We start from the raw sequence: 19,988 nt of genomic DNA, 5'->3' as shown, positions 1-19,988 counted from the left end.
CGAAACTCGAACACGCGACACGAATTGACTTAATTTTCCCATCTGCTACCTAAGAAGTGCTATTACCCGTAATCATTACAGAGTGGTCCTTCGGCATCCAATCGGATCTGGTATCCCGCTTACATACCCTTGCTAACCCTAAGCCCCCGACCAACTCAATCAATCCGACATTTTTCGGAGATATTTGTGACAGTTGTGATAAATAGGGATGAATCCCAGAAAACTTCATCTATTGTCAGAGATCCCCATACTGGCCTTATTCTTAAACGGAATAAAAGCACTTTCTGAACAACGCAACAATCACATTTGGTAAATTTTTACCCCGAGACCCACTTGAAATCACAAAAGTATTTTGATATATACCCACATTCAGAAGTAAACGTGACCGCTGTTCATTTACTGATTAGTTAAAAAGCCCTACACCACGACAAGGTTCAGTTTTATCGTAGGGGACTTAAAACTATGTACATTGTCACAAATTAAATAAGTTCAGTCGATCTCTAAAAACATTAATACTAACATTCAAGCCAAACACATTGCGCTAATTGGTTCGTTATGTGCGTACTCTGTTCTATAGAAGTGTAGTCTAAGGAATCGTCGAAGCCGAAGATTTTTTGGAACTATTGTTCACATCGATTTGACTCAAAATTTGAGCAGCATCTGTTTCGCCAATAAGTATTTTTCCAATGAAAACAGCTCTGGCAATGTCGCGCCTTTTCGCCAGTTGACCAGTTTGGCAGAAACCTCAAAACGTTGCGAATGAATTTCTGTTAAACTGATCCGATTCTTGATCCACACATCATGGTATGGACTCCAAACCACGGCACAATGGTCGAAAAAGCAAAAATTTCAGACAAAAATCAATATCTCGAAAACCATTGGCTCTACATATTTCATGTATTCAGAAGATTTTGTTTAGAAAAAAAGACCTATCTTTTGGTATAATTAGTCATTAGGGTGGTTCACTTTTACTCGTTATAAATATTTTAACTTTTTAGTCTTGCGATATAGAGCAATGATTTCTACCACAAAGTTGTAAATAATTTATTTTGCAGAAACTTTGCTGAAGAAACCAAATTTTTATCCCATATGTGTATCGCTATTCAACGAATTTTTTAGAGTAAGCAGTTTTTTTACTTTAACTTTTTTATTTTTATTTGAGACCCGGGTATGAAATGGGGAATGCAACTAGGAAGAAGCGCCCAACATAGCTCTAGCCATCCCAAGCCCCTACCTAGCGCCTCCACGTGGCCATACCTGGAAATACTTCAATTTGTATAATTGAGTAGCCAAGCTAGGAGGTGCGGGGTCGTGCGGTTTTCAGTTCCTAACCTTACAAATGTAATAGACTAATCTCAAGATTTTAGTCTTGACCTTGGAATGAGGTCATACATATATTAATATTTTTTTTGAAACGATGGTTCTACAATTGATGAAGGGACGGTAGGGGAAAGAAATGAAAATTTTTGGTGAAGGAGGGGGGAAGAGCGGAAAGGAAGGGGGGGGGGGGGGTATTGGTAGCTATGCTTGACAAGTAGTCATTTTGACTCCTACCTTTTGTCCAATACTGGAAGGTGCATGAGTCGAACCAAGCTGTAATCTGAGATTATAACCGGATTCGAACCCACAACACCCTCCAGGGCATGTGGTTCGCTGGTACTTGTACCTTTGAACCATAGAGGCGCTGGACAAAAGGAGACCGCAAAATCCACTTCTCAAGGATAGCTACGCGTGTTGGTTGTGTTATCGACACATATTGTGCCGCTTCCTGCATCAATTGCAGATTACCACCGAGCGAGAAGTTTTAATCTAACTACTATTTACTTTCAGGACGACGACACTGTGCCGGCCCTTACCTTTCCCCTACCGTCCCTTCATCAATTGTAGAACCATCGTTTCAAAAAAAATATTAATATATGTATGACCTCATTCCAAGGTCAAGACTAAAATCTTGAGATTAGTCTATTACATAGGAACGGGGCCTTCCCTCGAAAACCCGCGCCGAGAAACGCGGCTAACATACGCTGACGGACGAACAGCGTCACGTGCAGTACCTTGCAAGTCGTAAGGGCCGGCACAGTGTCGTCGTCCTGAAAGTAAATAGTAGTTAGATTAAAACTTCTCGCTCGGTGGTAATCTGCAATTGATGCAGGAAGCGGCACAATATGTGTCGATAACACAACCAACACGCGTAGCTATCCTTGAGAAGTGGATTTTGCGGTCTCCTTTTGTCCAGCGCCTCTATGGTTCAAAGGTACAAGTACCAGCGAACCACATGCCCTGGAGGGTGTTGTGGGTTCGAATCCGGTTATAATCTCAGATTACAGCTTGGTTCGACTCATGCACCTTCCAGTATTGGACAAAAGGTAGGAGTCAAAATGACTACTTGTCAAGCATAGCTACCAATACCCCCCCCCTTCCTTTCCGCTCTTCCCCCCTCCTTCACCAAAAATTTTCATTTCTTTCCCCTACCGTCCCTTCATCAATTGTAGAACCATCGTTTCAAAAAAAAAAAAAATATATATATATATATATCTTACAAATGTAGTTTTAGGCAACCATTAAACCACACGACTTTATTTTCAAGTATTATATGATTTAAACTAATATTTTTGGCAAACTAATCTATTTTCAGAGAGCGAAATAAGGCGCTATATCCTTGGCCAATTGCAGCCTGGCTTCTGGTCTAAATACCATTAGTTCATCCCTGAGGGTCCGGAGTATCACTTAACCTTTATTAGCAAAGATACTCCCAACGATTGTAGATAAATCATTATCTATGTGTACGGGAAGCGTTTGGTACGGGAGGTCCACGCTTTCTTCCTTCCCCTTGATTTCAAGGAGTTAAATGGAATTAGATATTTTTTCTGGTTCCACTTGATTCCTTGGAATTCTCTCTGCGGTAAATGCTGCGCAGTTGGCCTGGCTGTTGACAAGAAAAATGATTGATTCAAGTAATCGTCATTTTCCAGGATGCCTTCAAGAATTGGCTGCGTTAGTGTGAGATTAGATTAGATTTAACTTTTTTATTTGAGACCCAATTTGGAAACTGAGTTCGGATGACTTTTAGAGCGTAAAATGATGCATTTTTTAAAACTTCTAGATAGTTGCTATCTATTGTCTGAAGGAAGATGTAGAGGTTTTCGATGCAAAATATTATAGTTTTCCACGGCGTCTAATACTTTCGTTGGCACATATTGTCGAAAACGGAATAAATGGTCTAAAAGTACGTGCCTGAATCTACAAAATTCATTTAATGACATTTTTCCACACTTCTGTTCTGTAGAAAAACGCATTTGAAAAGTGAGTATTTTTCCATATTCAGCCGCTGTGGTCCAAAGGTTCACCAATATCTACGATCCGCAGGGCCTGCGTCTCGACCAGGCAGTCAATTCGAGCAGTTGTGTCGAGCAATCAAGTCGAGCAGTTGAATCAAGCAGACAAGTCGTGCAGTCAAGTCGAGTAGTTGAATCGAGCAGTTAAGTCGAGTAGTTGCATCGAGCAGTTGAATCGAGAGTTAAGTCGATAGTTGAGTCGAGCAGTCAAGTCGAGTAGTTGCATCGAGCATTTGAATACAGTAATGACCCGATTTTGTCACCCCCATGATGAATTTAGGGGTGACAAAAACGGGACAGTGACAAAATCGGGTATTTTTTCAATTTTTATTTTTTTGCAGATAACTTAGAACGAACTACATATATTTCATTCTGATCACTTTTAGGACATTTCGCAGTTACATCTACCTCTCTGTGGACATTTGTCACCTGTTCACAGCAGCCCCACAGGTATGAAAACACGCGTTTTTTAATTTCGCCGAAATGGTTGATTATACTGGTTAACTATGTTCATAAAAATTTCATAGCGTAAAAAGCTCTTTCTTATGGTGTGAAAGATTCTTTGATTAACCCCCCTAAAAGTAAGATAGAAAATTTATTTTTCAAGCAGTAAGAGATAGAGCAAAACAATGTTCTACAACATTTTTGAGAAGATTATTATAAAGAACTTTGCCAAAGAAAGTGACCTTCTAGCTATTATAGTTGTGGAGATAAGAAACAACTTTTGTGAAAACTCCACGATAATCAACACAGTTCTTTTCACAGTGTTTTAACACATTTGACATGTTTCAAAATGATTTTCAAACCAAGTTTTTGATAAATCAAAAGCGTGACAAAATCGGGTAAAAAACGTGACAAAATCGGGGGTGACAAAATCGGGGAGTGATAAAATCGGGGAGTGACAAAATCGGGTTACCACTGTAGAGCAGTACAGTCGAGCAGTTCAAATTTATTGTCATCTTAAATTTTAAAGAAAAAACTTTCGGAGGTAGAGAATTCGGTGTCCACAGAAAAAGGAAGTGCAATTCCCAGCGGTAAATTTGATATGTGACGTAGGAAAACCCTTGTTCAAAAACTTTCAATAAGCGGCTTTGATACTGACACTTATGATAAATTAATATTGAAAGTCCAGTCATCGCTTAAGTAAAGCGTATGCTTGTTTCTTAGATCGGACAGAGACGTTCGAAGCGATGATTAAAGCCCGTATTATTGGCATATCCCTGCCAACAGGCTATTCTAACTAAGCCAATTTTTATTCCAGTTTGTACTAGCAACCGAACAAATTCTTCTTCCGTGGTGTGTTCTGACATTTCTCTAGGGTAATCCGTTAATTTTCACTGAAGATTTTCTGAACGGCTTCACGGTATATCGTACATTTCTTGTATTGCGCAATATTTTTAAATAATCGGCGTATTCAAGCATGAAATCGGACCTACTTTGTCTTTCGTAAAACGCTACGATCGAGAAGCATATGCCGTCGTTCGAAGCTGAGAATGTACAAAACCCTTATCCGATAGTTCTTTACGGAGTTTAAGCTGTGATGTGGCTCACGGTGAAAATATGCGCTCTTGTCGTGTTTGACCAGAAGATGTTGCGGATGATATTTGGCGGAGCTCAAACTGAGAGCGAAGAGTGACGGAAACGTTTTATGAATCACGAGCTGCCTGCACTTCTTGGAGAGATTGCTATCGTAAGCTGGCTAAAGTCAGTAGGCTACGGTGGGTCGGACATATCGTAAGGATGCCGAACGACGAGTGCGACAAAAGCGGTTCTCAACAAGCCCTCCGGCACCCGGTGGGATCGACGTACAAGATGGCTCGATCAGATCAAAAGCGACTTGTGACTTCTGAGACGTCTGGGAAATTGGTGACGAGTGGCCCATGGAGTGGACCGAGTTGGATGGAGACGATTGCTTAAAAAGCGCAATGCACTCCGGCTCTATCCTATGCTGACAGCGGTGGGGTATTTAGGGGCATTCCCTTTGGAAGAATTACATAATTGAGTTATTATATGTAGAACCCTCCATCATTAAATTTAGTTCGCCCTATAATTTAAAAGTTTTGCCAGCGATTCAAGTTTCTTGAGTTGTTATTTAATCATACAAAAATTACCGAAAATACCGGTTTTCAATCGTGGGAACCCCGGTAATTCGGTATTGGAAAATAGTCCGGTAATACCGGTAAAACCGGTTTCAGTAAAACCGGTAAAGCATCCCTAGTCTTTAGATATTACCCTTCTTTATCGACAGAACTCGCTGCTGGCTGATAGAACAGGACAATTACGGGGCTAGTGTCACGATTTTACTGACTCTAGCACAGTGGTGAACCCGGTATTAATGCGGGCTAAATTAGATCTCCGCAATAAATCCGCAGCCCGAAATGGCTTCTGACATTAATAAATTCAACCTATAGTTCCACTCCACCATCCATGAAACCAGTCCGCGGGTTGCAAGGACCATATTCAAGAGCCGCATGCGGCCGCAGTTTTTCCATCACTGCTCTAGCAGCACCGCCCAGTTGAAATTCGAACCTACGACTGGCTTGTCCGACCAGCATCGCATATCGAAGTTAACTAGGCGGCTTTTTTAATACCAAACGAAATCTATTTGAACAAGCTTTTCAGAAATATAATTGAGCTAGAGCTTAAAGTTTTCAGTGTGGACCAACACATTTCAATTTTTTTCTTATGTTCATTTTGAAGAGCTGAGAACTTTTTACATAAGATATCACAAATTCAGAGGCGTCTGCTTTTAAAAGAAATAAATCAGCAAACCTTGGGATGCTATAAAAATTCAGTATCTTCGAATTTCTAAAAGAAGAAATAGTATAGGAAAAGTATTATATGGAAATTATCTCTCTTAAAAAATGCACCTCTCATTTTATAAGCATTACTTAGTTATAAGCCTTAGCCTTAGTTATAATACGGAATAAAATTTTCCGGCAATTTATTTATTTAATAACTAGAAGACCCGGCGCGCGTTGCTACGCCGTTCTAAAAAGGGGGTACATGCATAATCCTAAAGATTTGATTAATTGTAATCTTGCAACCAAGAGCTTTCTTTTTGACAACCCAAGATATTCCTAAATCATGCCGCAAATTTCTTATCCAACGCATCAGCATTTGTGACTCGAGCAGCAAGTCCAACGTAACGATTTGGGTTTTATTACCGACCCTTAAAATGGTAATGTTGGCAAAATCGTAATAAAATATCAGTGCAGTGCAGGAATCTCAAAAATTTTTGCCTCCAGTAACGCCCAAATTCATTTGCTTGATTAATAGTCGAGTTATGGGGAAATTTGTGTTTTATTTGTATGGGAGCCCCCCCCCCCTCTTAGAAGAAGGAGGTTTCTCAATCTACCATAGAAAAAAAATTCCACCTCCAAAAACCTTCACATGTCAAATTTGGTTCCATTTGCTTGATTAGTTTCCGAGTCATAGAGAAATTTGTGTTTCATTTGTATGGGAGCCCCCCCTTCTAGCGGGAGAGGGTCTCAAACAACAATAGAATAAAATCCTGTCTCTTGAAACCCCTACATGCCAAATTTGGTTCCATTTGCTTGATTAGTTCCCAAGTTATAATTGTGTTTCATTTGTATGGGAGCCCCCCATTCTAGAAGAAGAGGGGTTTCAAACAACCAAAGAAAAAATCCTGTCTCTTGAAACCCCCGCATGCCAAATTTGGTTCAATTTGCTTGATTAATAGTCAAGTTATGAGGAAATTTTTGTTTTATTTGTATGGAAGCCCCCCCTCCTAAAGGAAGGAGAGGTCTTAATCTACCATAGAAAAAATATCTGCCTCCGAAAACCTTCACATGCCAAATTTGGTTCCATTTGCTTGATTAGTTCCCGAGTTATGAAGAAATTTGTGTTGCATTTGTATGGGAGCCCCCCCTTCTAGAGGGAGGAGGGGTCTCAAACCATGCTAACAACATTCCTCACATCAAACGCAATATGTATGTCAAGTTTCATCAAAATCCGTCGAGCGGTTTGCGAGTCTATACCGGACACACGAACAGCATTTCATTTTTATATATATAGAAGAGAAGATTATTCAGTTTCTACCAGTAGAAGTGATATGAACCAACTAACACAGCGATAAGAGACAGCTGGAATATGTTTCTAAAAGGTATCGATTTCTATCTTAAATGATTAATAAGAGGTTATAACACTTTTACCAATAGGTGCATCAAATCGGGATTTTTAATCAGCGGTTGGAACCCAGGTTGAAAAACAAAATCGTTATTAGTTTCGCTCTGGATGGGATTTTTTAGACGACGGTTCGCTTTTGCAGTTTCAACTTCGGCATTAGTAACGTACTGACAATCCAAAAAAAATTATTCTTTCCGAAAATGTTTTTTTTTTTTTTTTGTGAGAACTGAGAATCAAAAAAAACGCTATTGGAATAACGACAATTCTAGCATTTTATACATTTAACCTCATGTACGCAATGTTCACAATCAACTAAGTACCTATTCGTGACTACCTTTTGTCACTTGGCCTTACGTGTGTGATCTAACCCGAAATTCAATACCAGTGTGAAATTCATATGATTATCTTCTAGAACTCTAGTGGTGTAGCCGTTGTTTTCAGATTTGCAAAATGTTGTTTTTATAGAACTTTCAATTTAGAAAATGATTTGGATCATACTAGAGGATTACGAGGTAATAACTAGTTAAATAAATTTAAGCTATCGCTTTTATGTCACAGTTAAAATGTATGTTATAGTAACAAAAATACCCCTCAGGTAAAGCATACAAGTGACCTGTAACATCATGACGTTCTTTTAAGATTAGTTTCAACATTTTCTTAGGTTTGAAATTTTCTCTATTGTACTTGTAAATGGAGTCATTAATATTCTAATCAACAGGAAAAATTGCATATGAGCCGCTTGTTACTTACCATATCTAGATTAATCTTGCCGCACTAATATAAAAAATAAACTGGCTCTTTTTGAAAATGCTCTTTTTATATCAAAGCACAATTTAGACGTGCAACAAAACTTTGCAATCACTTAAAGCACAATAGCCAAAAGTAAGTAACAATTGTTACTTATTTTAACACAAAGTTTTGTGATGAGACTCCTAGGTTAAGTATTGCAAACATGAAACACCTCACTTCTTGGTTCTTGCACAATGCTTCAAACCGTGTGATGAAGGATGAAGCCGAAGGAAAAAGTACCAAAACGGAAAACGCCAAAAAAAGGAGCCGAAACACCAGGGATGCCAGGTGATTTTTTGAAAAGTCTTCACGAATCAAGAAAAAATGTCTTCATTTGTCTTCCTTCGGCCTTCCGCCCATTTAAACTGCATGGTGAAGACATGTCTTCACATGTCTTCAAGTGAAGACATTTCACTTTTTTGTAACAAAAATGTCTTCAAAATGAAGACTTGTCTTCACTTCTGGCATCTCTGCGAAACACACCTTGACACTTTACACGCTCGCTAAAACCAAAGCAAAGAACAAAGTAAATTGATATATACCAGGTATATGACAATGCGAGCTGTCATATACACTTTGCACTAACACATCTACACTAGTTCTGAGATTTCGAGCATTTTATATGGAAAATTAGTTAATTTTTTTAAAAAATCGTTGGATACGCAAGATTTGTCTATTTTTTTTCTCACAGTTTTTATGTTTATGCTTAGAACATTATTTCTAGTATGTATTTTCATGAATACAATGAAGTGCAACATTCCAAATTGCAAGCAGAAATTTTTTCGTCAAAACGGTATCAAGATGTCTCAAAGAAATGTCGTTATATCGCTTTCCTACAAGTAGTAAAACAAAAAAGATTTTTTTTAAAATGCTCGGACATGATTGTTCAATAAGCAGCATGAGCAACATTGTTATCCGCCCGCGATATTTTTCGTCTGATTTCTGGTAAGCTTTTAAAGTGTTAATTATCTTCTTAGACCGTTTTGTAGCAATCTAAGATTACTTTTTATGGTTTTCTACGTAGTGTTGAGACGGGTAAATTTATGATAAAAAGGTATCATCTTGGAACAGTGACTTCAACTTAAGGATTTTCAAGCAGTAGCACAAGCATCTATTCGAATAAAACTATTTTTTAAAAGAAGACATCAAAGGCATATTCAAGAGCATCATCCAAGCAAAATGTTGGATGGAACGTGTTTTAATTTAAGCAACCGTATACCGTATTGATCGTGAAGTATTAGAAACATTAATTCATTTTTCAATTGCACATCGAAATAGTTAGTCACCCATGTTCTCAAATTTTTTACGCATAATAAAGAAGGCTACAAGTGCAAATGACTTTAAAATATATTCCTTACATTTCATTGTAAATGTTCAAATATTTCTCTGGAATAATATAGCTGCATTCATTAATTACAATTAATTTAGTTTTAATTTTCATGCAAGTTCCACCATATTTCACACTCTTAAATGATTCTACCTGTAAATAGGTCGGATTTAGTTAAAGCTAGGTTGAAACTACTCAAAATGCCCTTAAAGTGTACAAACTCAAACTTTGGGTAAAAATTTCAACCAATTTTGGCTACTTGCTACCGGTAATTGAATTATTCTCTATGACAAATAACGCAATTTTAAGTTCCTACTACCAATTTTTTGGTTGAAAAACTACTCAAAATCTGAGTTTGCACACTTTAAGGGCATTTTGAGTAGTTTCAACCTAACTTTAACTAAATCCGACCAATTTACAGGTAGAATCATTTAAGAGTGCAGAACTATTTCTTCTTCTTTCTACACACACTAATGCAACCCTCGATGGTCACATACCTGGTATATATCAATTTACTTTGAGCAAAGAACACCATTTTCCTGTACACGCTCGTTTATTTTTACTCTGAATTCGCTATGTGCGCGAAACGGTGCTGACACCTTCCCAAGTTTGTTCTATTTGTGAAGTCTGTGCACAGGTTTGTTAAAGAGTGAAAAGGATAGATAAAACTTTGCACCAAATCTTCACAAACTTTCCATATGGCAGTTCCATGAGAGTACAAGAGATCGATTTGTGCTTACATAGCGAATAGAGTATTGTACCCAAGGGGTTTCCAGTCAGGCGTATAACACAGAGAACATTTCTTTGTGCTGGAGTTACATAGCAGCGATGGCAGCGACATCAAGATTTAGTTTGCCACTTACTGCTCGAGGGGTGCTCTATTGAAGGATTACTCGTAGATTACATAAAAACCTTTTACACACTTTTTGTCAATTACCTGCTAGTCTGTTCCCTGTGTATCAATTGAAGATAGAATTAACAAAAGGGCGGATGTCGCAAGCGTAAACAAACCGAGTGAGGGTTGATTTTCCTATGCTGGTCCAGCAAAAAATAACTCTCACTCGTTTTGTTTACATTTGCGACATTCGCCTTTTTGTTAATTCTATCTAGAATTATACGTGGAACTAAATGCTTTAAGAAGTGCTGTAAGTACTTCACAGATACTTCAAAGCTATTAGGATGCTACATGAAGTTCTGAAGTAACTTTAGTTGCTAACAAGTTCTGCGTGCTGCTTTTTACCTTTGTCATACAATATAACAAAGGTTTAGGAATTGGTCGAAAAACACGAAGTTGATCCGAGGCCCGGAGGGCCATGTCACATATACCAATCGATCAGGTTCGACGAATGAGCAATGTCTGTGTGTGTGTGTGTGTGTGTGTGTGTGTGTGTGTGTGTGTGTGTGTGTGTGTGTGTGTGTGTGTGTGTGTGTGTGTGTGTGTGTGTGTGTGTGTGTGTGTGTGTGTGTGTGTGTGTGTGTGTGTGTGTGTGTGTGTGTGTGTGTGTGTGTGTGTGTGTGTGTGTGTGTGTGTGTGTGTGTGTGTGTGTGTGTGTGTGTGTGTGTGTGTGTGTGTCTGTGTGTGTCTGTGTGTGTCTGTGTGTGTGTGTGTGTATGTGTGTATGTATGTGCGCTTCAATTTTCAATCGCCTATTTCTCGGAGATGGCTGAACCGATTCGTGTGCTATAACTTTTATTTGAAAGGTATTATTACCTAGTATATCACTATTAAATGGTTTCGTGGTCTGACTTTTAGTTTAAAAGTTATAAGCAAAAATGTGAAAATTGCGTGACACGATTTTCTCCGGAACCACACAACCGATTTCATCGATCTTAGTACCAAATAAAAGCTCTTACTATTGCTAAACTTCACGCCAGTTTTTATTGAAAACAAACGAGTGGTTTAAAAGTTATGCTTAAAAAACCAGTTCTGACAAGGTTCAAATGATCGCCTATTTCTCAGAGATGGCCAAACCGATTTACGTGCTAATAGTTTCATTTGGCAGGTAATATAGCCGGATAGATCACTATTGAATGTTTTTTGATTGCATATTTAATTTGAAAGTTATGAGTAATTGAATACACCACACCAAAATTAACAATAATTTATAATGATTTTAACCAAGAAAAATAACCTAATTTCAATTATTTTAATATCAAACGAGAGGTTTTCACATTACGAATATATATGCAAAATTTCATAAGAATTGGTTTTACCGGTCAAAAGATATTAACTCTCGAACACTCGCGCCAACTTTTATAACACAGTTACTCGCGCGCACAATAGCCCAAAACCAAAGAAAACGTGCGCACCAGAGTTTTGACTAGGAAAACTTGGTTTTAAGTTTATCAAATCTTTGGAAGAGTTTCTTAAAATTGAAAGCTCTATCGTCTGGTAGAATTCGAATTTTGATTAATCCCCCTAAAAGTGAAATAAAAAAATTATTTTCCTTCCGTTTCAATATAACACATTGATGTGTTCTGCAAAGTTTTAGAGCATGTTATCACAAGAAATTTTGCTGAAGACAGACCCCTTCTATCTCTTCAACGAAGAGATCTTATTTATTGTATGTGAATTTGTAAAATCAGTTTTTCTATTTTAGCTCTTTTTGTAATTGTTGTATGACTTTTTCATGTATTACAAAGTTTTATAAATAATAAAAATACACAACTTTGCTGAACATAGTATACCTCTATGTTTGCTTGTTTACGAACTGTAGAACTTTGATTATAAAAAATACCATGATTTTAACCCCGAATTACTCGACTACCAACAGACGAATACATTTTAAACATTTTACATTTGTTGGTAGTTTTGCTGCACACAGACACCATTTTTCCATATGAAGAAACGAAAGAAAATTCCAGTTGGGGCCAATTGCGGGACACCTCACATGCTACCCAGGTAACCAATAAGCATTAAAATAAGCAGTAAATTAGCCATTTATTAGCATCCCTGGCGTTTTATACTGCAGGTTGTTGTTTATCAGCTTTTTGACTGCATAACTGTTGTAAATTGGCATCCACAATTCTATTTAAATTCTTCTTGTTGGTAACTAGCTAGAAATAAGCATTGTCAGCACTATTAGAGGGCTAGCAGTAAAGTAGCCGCATATTTTGCCAAAATAGCATTTAAGTAGCATTTAAGGCAACTTAAATGCTTATTGGCTTGCTTTTAAATTGCATTGGAAATGCTTATTGGTTACCTGGGTATTTGCTTCGTTTCTGTGATGTCGGTTTATGCTAATCTATTTTCCTAACAATTTAAAGTATTAATGCATTGAATAATTCTGACATTTTGACATTCAAAAACCTACATATGGTGTACAAAATACAACAACGTGAGTAACCGAAGGTTCAAAATTGATGAAATTATTCAAGAAAACTTTATTATTGTGAATCAAATAGAATGGCATTACAGGAAATTATGCATAGTTTAAAAACCTATTAACTAGACCTTTACTACGCAATGTATATGTTAAAGAATAATATTTAATCTTACAACTTACTTTTACTTGCACTTACCCTCATTAATAACAACTTACTCAGCAATTTCATGAGTAAAGAAACTATCAAAATTTATAAGTGCTTCTATTTGGTTCAAATTTTGTAAACTTATTCAATTTCCAAAAATTTCATGTAAACCAAACGTGTCGATTTCTATCTCAAATTGCAAGTAAGACCGTATAACAAAGGTTCCTTTCACTACTAGGTGGATTAAATCAGGTTTTTGTTTATATTTTTGGTGATCAAACCAGCAGAACCTAAAACCACAGACAAACAGACATAACTCTTGGAAGAAAAAACAACAAAAATTATCGTACCTCACATTTAGCCTGAACACTAGCACCATCTATGATCGACATTCCCAAATATCAAATAGCAACATGGGTATCCCTCGAAGTAGTAAGAATTTTTTTATGGGGAATTCCCCTTCTTTCGTCAAAAAGCGCCACTTTGACCAAACCGGAGACATTCCCAACTAAGCCCAAATTTGAAATGACGGTTTAATCGGTACGATGAATGGAAAACGAGTGTTATGTCTGTTTGTCTGTGCTAAAACTATTTGAGATTAATTATTTTTATTTCACTTGAATAAATTTAATGCTCGCACATTTCTAATTACAAATATAAATTAGAATGCAATGCTCTTCATTATTGTGTTGTGTTGTGTAGCATATGTTGTCGGTATCTCACTACTATAGTTGATTGCCTGGTTCCAAACTTTATGTTCTATAATTAACTCGCGTTGCATAAAGCTACTGCAAGGTCTAAAACGAACTTTTACTTAAGAACAACTCATTGGCAAAATTCACATCGCTTGTATACGACAAAGGTGACGCAGTGGATCGGGATAGGTTTACAACGCGGAACACCCGGGTTCAAACCCAACAGCAGGCAAATGCAACGAATATAGAAATTAGGTAGAAGTATAAAAATAGAACATATAGAAGTGCGGCCCCAAGTAACCAAAAGTTCCGATAAAAGGGGATTTTTGGCTTAATCAGCCAACGAAATGATCATGAATAGAACTCTATTCGACTTCATTTTTAAGTAATTAACCGTACTTTCAAGTTTGTATTTGATGATTAAACTTCGAAGGGAATACAAAGTAACTTCTAACAGAACTAGAAAGTTCGCAAAAAGTTTACTTAAGTCGCTATATAGAACACTGTTCAGCCCAAAAAGAAACTCCAATAATTTTAAAAATAAAAAAGATTGGGGAAATATTTTCCCACTTGTGCCTGTTTTGCAGATTCATGACATTTCTCATTAACTAAATCCCTAAATTTCGGTTAATAATCGACTGTTTTTTTTTATAAATATTAATTTATTGTAACTTACCACGCACTACCAACCAAAACCTCGGGGATTTGAACTCGAGTAGTTCTTTTCGGTGACTTAGACGCATACCACTGCTCCGTTGTTGGAGTATGCGATTTGCATCGTTTTTATTCGATGTGCTAATTTCTCATTTATCACAGCCCCGAAACGAACTTACACTTAAGAACAAATCATCGGCAAAATTCATGTCACTAGCGGCGTCAGAGATGGCGCAATGCATCAGGATAGGCTTGCAACGAGGAACGCTCGGGTTCAAATCCAGAAGCGGTCGGTGCTAGGTTTTTTTTATATGGTCTACCCAAGCAACCAAAAGTTCGAATTTCACGCAAGGAACAAACTTGAAAGTTCATATTTGGTTCGAATTTAGTTCCGCAGAACTTTCTTGCTGAACAACCAGACACTACATTTTTAAACCGAACTTCATTCTCATTAAAGTGCCGTTAATATCTAAAGCAACTTGAAAGTCCAACATGCAGCTTAAAAGTTCAACATACAACTTGAACGTAACTTAGAGTTCGGATAATGGTGTCTAAGGAAGGTTAACAAGCTTTATGTCTATGGATCTATAGCTTGCTAAGCAGCTTTACTGGTAATTAACCGAATTTCAAAGTTGCCTTGAGTTCGCTGCAAAGAGCGCTAAGCAGTTTCTAAAGAAACTTCGGCAAAAGTTTATAAAACAGAACTTTTAGTTCTATTTTTATACTTTTCTATTTTCTACCTCCGCCTTCTCCTAACTTTTGTAAAGTCGGTTCATGCGATTAAGATAGACCATATAAAAAAAGCCTAACACCGACCGCTTCTGGATTTGAACCCGAGCGTTCCTCGTTGCAAGCCTATCCTGATGCATTGCGCCATCTCTGACGCCGCTAGTGACATGAATTTTGCCGATGAGTTGTTCTTAAGTGTAAGTTCGTTTCGGGGCTGTGATAAATGAGAAATTAGCACATCGAATAAAAACGATGCAAATCGCATACTCCAACAACGGAGCAGTGGTATGCGTCTAAGTCACCGAAAAGAACTACTCGAGTTCAAATCCCCGAGGTTTTGGTTGGTGGTGCGTGGTAAGTTACAATAAATTAATATTTATAAAAAAACAGTCGATTATTAACCGAAATTAAATGCCTTAGTTAATGAGAAATGTCATGAATCTGCAAAACAGGAAGAAGTGGGAAAATATTTCCCCAATCTTTTTTGTTTTTAAAATTATTGGAGTTTCTTTTTGGGCTGAACAGTGTTCTATATAGCGACTTAAGTAAACTTTTTGCGAACTTTCTAGTTCTGTTGGAAGTTACTTTGTATTCCCTTCGAAGTTTAATCATCAAATACGAACTTGAAAGTACGGTTAATTACTTAAAAATGAAGTCGAATAGAGTTCTATTCAATATCGTTTCGTTGGCTGATTAAGCCAAAAATCCCCTTTTATCGGAACTTTTGGTTACTTGGGTATCTTAATCGCATGAACCGACTTTACAAAAGTTAGGAGAAGGCGGAGGTAGAAAATAGAAAAGTATAAAAATAGAACTAAAAGTGCTGTTTTATAAACTTTTGCCGAAGTTTCTTTAGAAGCTGCTTAGCGCTCTATGCAGCGAACTCAAGGCCGCTCTGAAGTTCGGTTAATTGCAGGTAAAGCTGCTTAGCAAGCTATAGATCCATAGTCATAAAGCTTGTTAACCTTCCTTAGACACCATTATCCGAACTCTAAGTTACGTTCAAGTTGTATGTTGAACTTTCAAGCTGCATGTTGGACTTTCAAGTTACTGTAGATATTAACGGTACTTTAATGAGAATGAAGTTCGGTTTAAAAATGTAGTGTCTGGTTGTTCAGCAAGAAAGTTCTGCGGAACTAAATTTGAACCAAATATGAACTTTCAAGTTTGTTCCTTACGAGAAATTCGAACTTTTGGTTGCTTGGGGCTAAATTTGTTTTTTCTTAGTTTTTGGCAGTTTATTTCGAAGTTGCTTAGCGTTCTGTGCAGCGAACCCAAGACAGCTTGAAAGTTCGGTTAATTACCTAAAAGTGACGCTGCTTAGCAAGTTATAGATTAATACACATAAAGCTGTATAACTCTTGTTAGACACTATTATTCGAACTCCTGGTTACTTGGGTAATGCTCCCGGTAACCCTTTTCGGATATGAATCATGGACGCTGAAGAAACATAAGCAAAGGTTGCTTGAGGCTTCTGAGCGTAAAATTTTGCAATTAATGCTTGGTGTGTGAAAACGCTGCAGATCGCATGTAAATAACAGTCTGTATCCCACTTTGTGCTCTTGATGTCGGTAGCGTGAAGCGCGCGAGGCCTGTCTTTGCCGATTTCGAGCACTACAGCGAGTGAAGTCTGACAATTGTACGGCGCAAAACAAATAAAAATTCTATAAGACAAACTGAGAGATAATCAAATCGCCACCACACATGTGACCAGTTTTAATTCAATCGATTAATCTGCGTACATTTCACACGAAAATTAGTTCGATTCCGAAGTTGATCAACAATATTGCAGAGTGAATAATGCTGCTGCCCAAGAACCAAGAGTTCGAATAATAGTGTCTAACAAGAGTTAAACAGCTTTATGTATATTAATCTATAACTTGCTAAGCAGCGTCACTTTTAAGTAATTAACCGAACCTTCAAGCTGTCCCCAGATAACACAAAATCGTAATAGAAAGTTCACATTAAATCGTTTTCATGTCAATTTCACATTGGAATTGTATAATGATTAGAGTATGTCAAATCGAAGTGAACAATAAGTTGTTTTGCAGTCGTGCATGTCTTTATATACAATTCATAATTGTGAATTATAAAGCAGGATAGACAATTGCAATATTTGATTATATCTTAATCATATACTCAGAAGTATTTAGTTGCGTGTTATAAAAACTGCGCAAAATAGAATTACAAATAGTTGTCAAAATTTTCGCACGTATATCGCCTCCACTTTGGTACATATATGTTCTTATATGGCGTGAAATATAACTTTTTCGTTCAGATATGATTTCGTATACCTTAGTTGCAATCGAGATATACAAACCAAATGGTTTACTGGGTCTTGGGTTCGCTGCACAGAACGCTAAGCAGCTTCGAAATAAACTGTCAAAAACTAAGAAAAAACAAATTTAGCCGCACTTCTATATGTTCTATTTTTATACTTTTATTTATACCTAATTTCTATATTCGTTGCATTTGCCTGCTGTTGGGTTTGAACCCGGGTGTTCCGCGTTGTAAACCTATCCCGATCCACTGCGTCACCTTTGTCGTATACAAGCGATGGGTATTTTGCCAATGAGTTGTTCTTAAGTAAAAGTTCGTTTTAGAACATGCAGCAGCTTTATGCAGCGCGAGTTAATTATAGAACATAAAGTTTGGAACCAGGCAATCAACTATAGTAGTGAGATACCGACAACATATGCTACACAACACAACACAATAATGAAGAGCATTGCATTCTAATTTATATTTGTAATTAGAAATGTGCGAGCATTAAATTTATTCAAGTGAAATAAAACTAATTAATCTCAAATAGTTTTAGCACAGAGAACAGATTAACAGGCTCAAAGGAAGTAATCGATTTTTTGTGTGTAAAATCTGTCGGTGGCGCCCTCCAGAAATAGTTTGCCAAACGCATCAAAAAATATCTATGTACCTTTATCACTATCACCACAGAGAACAGACTACCAGGTAATCGAGAAAAAGTGTGTAAAAGGTTTTTATGTAATCTACGAATAATCCTTCAAAAGAGCACCCCTCGAGCAGTAAGTGGCAAACTAAATCTTGATGTCGCTGCCATCGCTGCTATGTAACTCCAGCACAAAGAAATTTTGATAAAGGTACGTGGATATTTTTTTATGCGTTTGGCAAACTATTTCTGGAGGGCGCCACCAACAGATTTTACACACAAAAAATCGATTACTTCCTTCGAGTCTGTTAATCTGTTCTCTGTGCTATCCAGCTTTCCACAAGCGATAATGTCGGATATTGAGCACAAGTGGGCACAATCTTTTGACATTCATTGGAGGAGCGTCGAGTTCGCCCTGACGGAGTTACTATGGATACATTCATGATTGTTTGTTGTTCGAATGTAAAAAGGTAAACATTGTTCAATTTTGTAGATCAGCTCAAGAGGAACATAATTGAACGGACAACGTGTTTTATGGATTATGGCTTTGCATTTTTCGCAAATTTCAGGGAGAATGTCCAAATACGCAACGGAAAGTTTCTTATCAAGTCGAGACGCTGTTAGAGAGCAAACTTGACAACGGCTCGACCAACATAAAGTTAATGTTTGCGTTAATGTGTAATGTTTCGAATGTTTAATTCGCACGATTGTGAAAAAGTATTCTGAGCCAGTGCCTTCAGCAAATTATGGCCGCAAACCACTATAAAAGTTTGAATCCATTTAGTTATGCTCCACTTCAGCTGATCTGCAAAATTGAACAATGTTTACATTTTTACACTCGAACAATAAACAATCATGAATGTATCCATAGTAACTCCGTCAGGGCGAACTCGACGCTCCTCCAATGAATGTCAAAAGATTGTGCCCACTTGTGCTTAATATCCGCCATTATCGCTCATGGAAAGCTGGATTACTTTGTGCTGGAGTTACATAGCAGTTAGCATAGTTTGCCACTTACTGCTCGAGGTGTGCTCTATTGAAGGATTACTCGTAGATTACATAAAAACCTTGTACACACATTTTGTCGATTACCTGGTAGTCTGTTCTCTGTGGTTTTAGGTTCTGCTGGTTTGATCACCAAAAATATAAACAAAAAAGCAGCACGCAGAACTTGTTAGCAGCTAAAGTTACTTCAGAACTTCATGTAGCATCCTAATAGCTTTGAAGTATCTATGAAGTACTTACAGCACTTCTTAAAGCATTTAGTTCCACGTATACTTGATATACACTACTAATCAGCAAGAAAGTTCCAGGGAACTTAATCTGAACTAATTATGAACTTTCGAGTTCGCGTGTCAAGTAATATTCGAACTTTTGGTTGCTTGGGTGTTTAACTCCTGTTAGACAGTATAATCAATATATATAGAATGCCAGTGTCGCTGGTGTTTCATGGATATTTTGGTGGCAAACATGTTGCTGGTTCGTGTCTTGGATACGGGAACTACATTGTCAAATTGCCCAATAGAAAATTTTCCTGCCGACGAAATACCCCAAAACGACCAAATAGGGTGATTTACCCTACGTGATTTACGGAAAAGTAGAAGGATTTTTTATTGGGTTGCCTTTTTAGTTTGACAATCAGATTCCCGTTTCGAATCGCTCACTCATACATATGCGCATACAGTGTAAATACGTAATTTTCAAATGTGTGATGTTTACCACGAGCACCGCAGCGACACTGGCATTCTATATATATTGATTCAACTTGTTAGACACTATTATTCGAACTCTTGGTTACTAGAGCTTTCCAGTTATGTGTGTATTGGTGCTTGAAAATGAGGCAAACAACAACAGTAAACAAAGAAGATGCATTCCTTTGTCACCAATGTACAGAATGAATTTCGTGCTCCGCTGGCTTAAATACCAGCAAATAG

The 19,988-nt window shown here is 37.4% G+C and overlaps 1 protein-coding gene across 1 annotated transcript in view; it reads right to left on the bottom strand.

Moving 5' to 3' along the window:
• The window catches only part of LOC128732908 (protein arginine N-methyltransferase 1), a 93,478-nt gene extending 84,892 nt beyond the window's left edge, over nt 1–8,586 (bottom strand). The window contains exon 1 of the mRNA XM_053826352.1: nt 8,235–8,586. Within this exon, the coding sequence (XP_053682327.1) occupies nt 8,235–8,237 (3 nt within the window). The 5' untranslated portion in view covers nt 8,238–8,586. The remainder of the gene's footprint in view (nt 1–8,234) is intronic.
• Between the last annotated feature and the right edge of the window lie 11,402 nt (nt 8,587–19,988).

Source organism: Sabethes cyaneus, chromosome 1 (assembly GCF_943734655.1).
Source record: "Sabethes cyaneus chromosome 1, idSabCyanKW18_F2, whole genome shotgun sequence".
Taxonomy (NCBI): Eukaryota; Metazoa; Arthropoda; class Insecta; order Diptera; family Culicidae; genus Sabethes; species Sabethes cyaneus.
The sequence above is the reverse complement of the archived record's forward strand: the minus strand, read 5'-3'. Positions and strand labels throughout refer to the sequence as shown.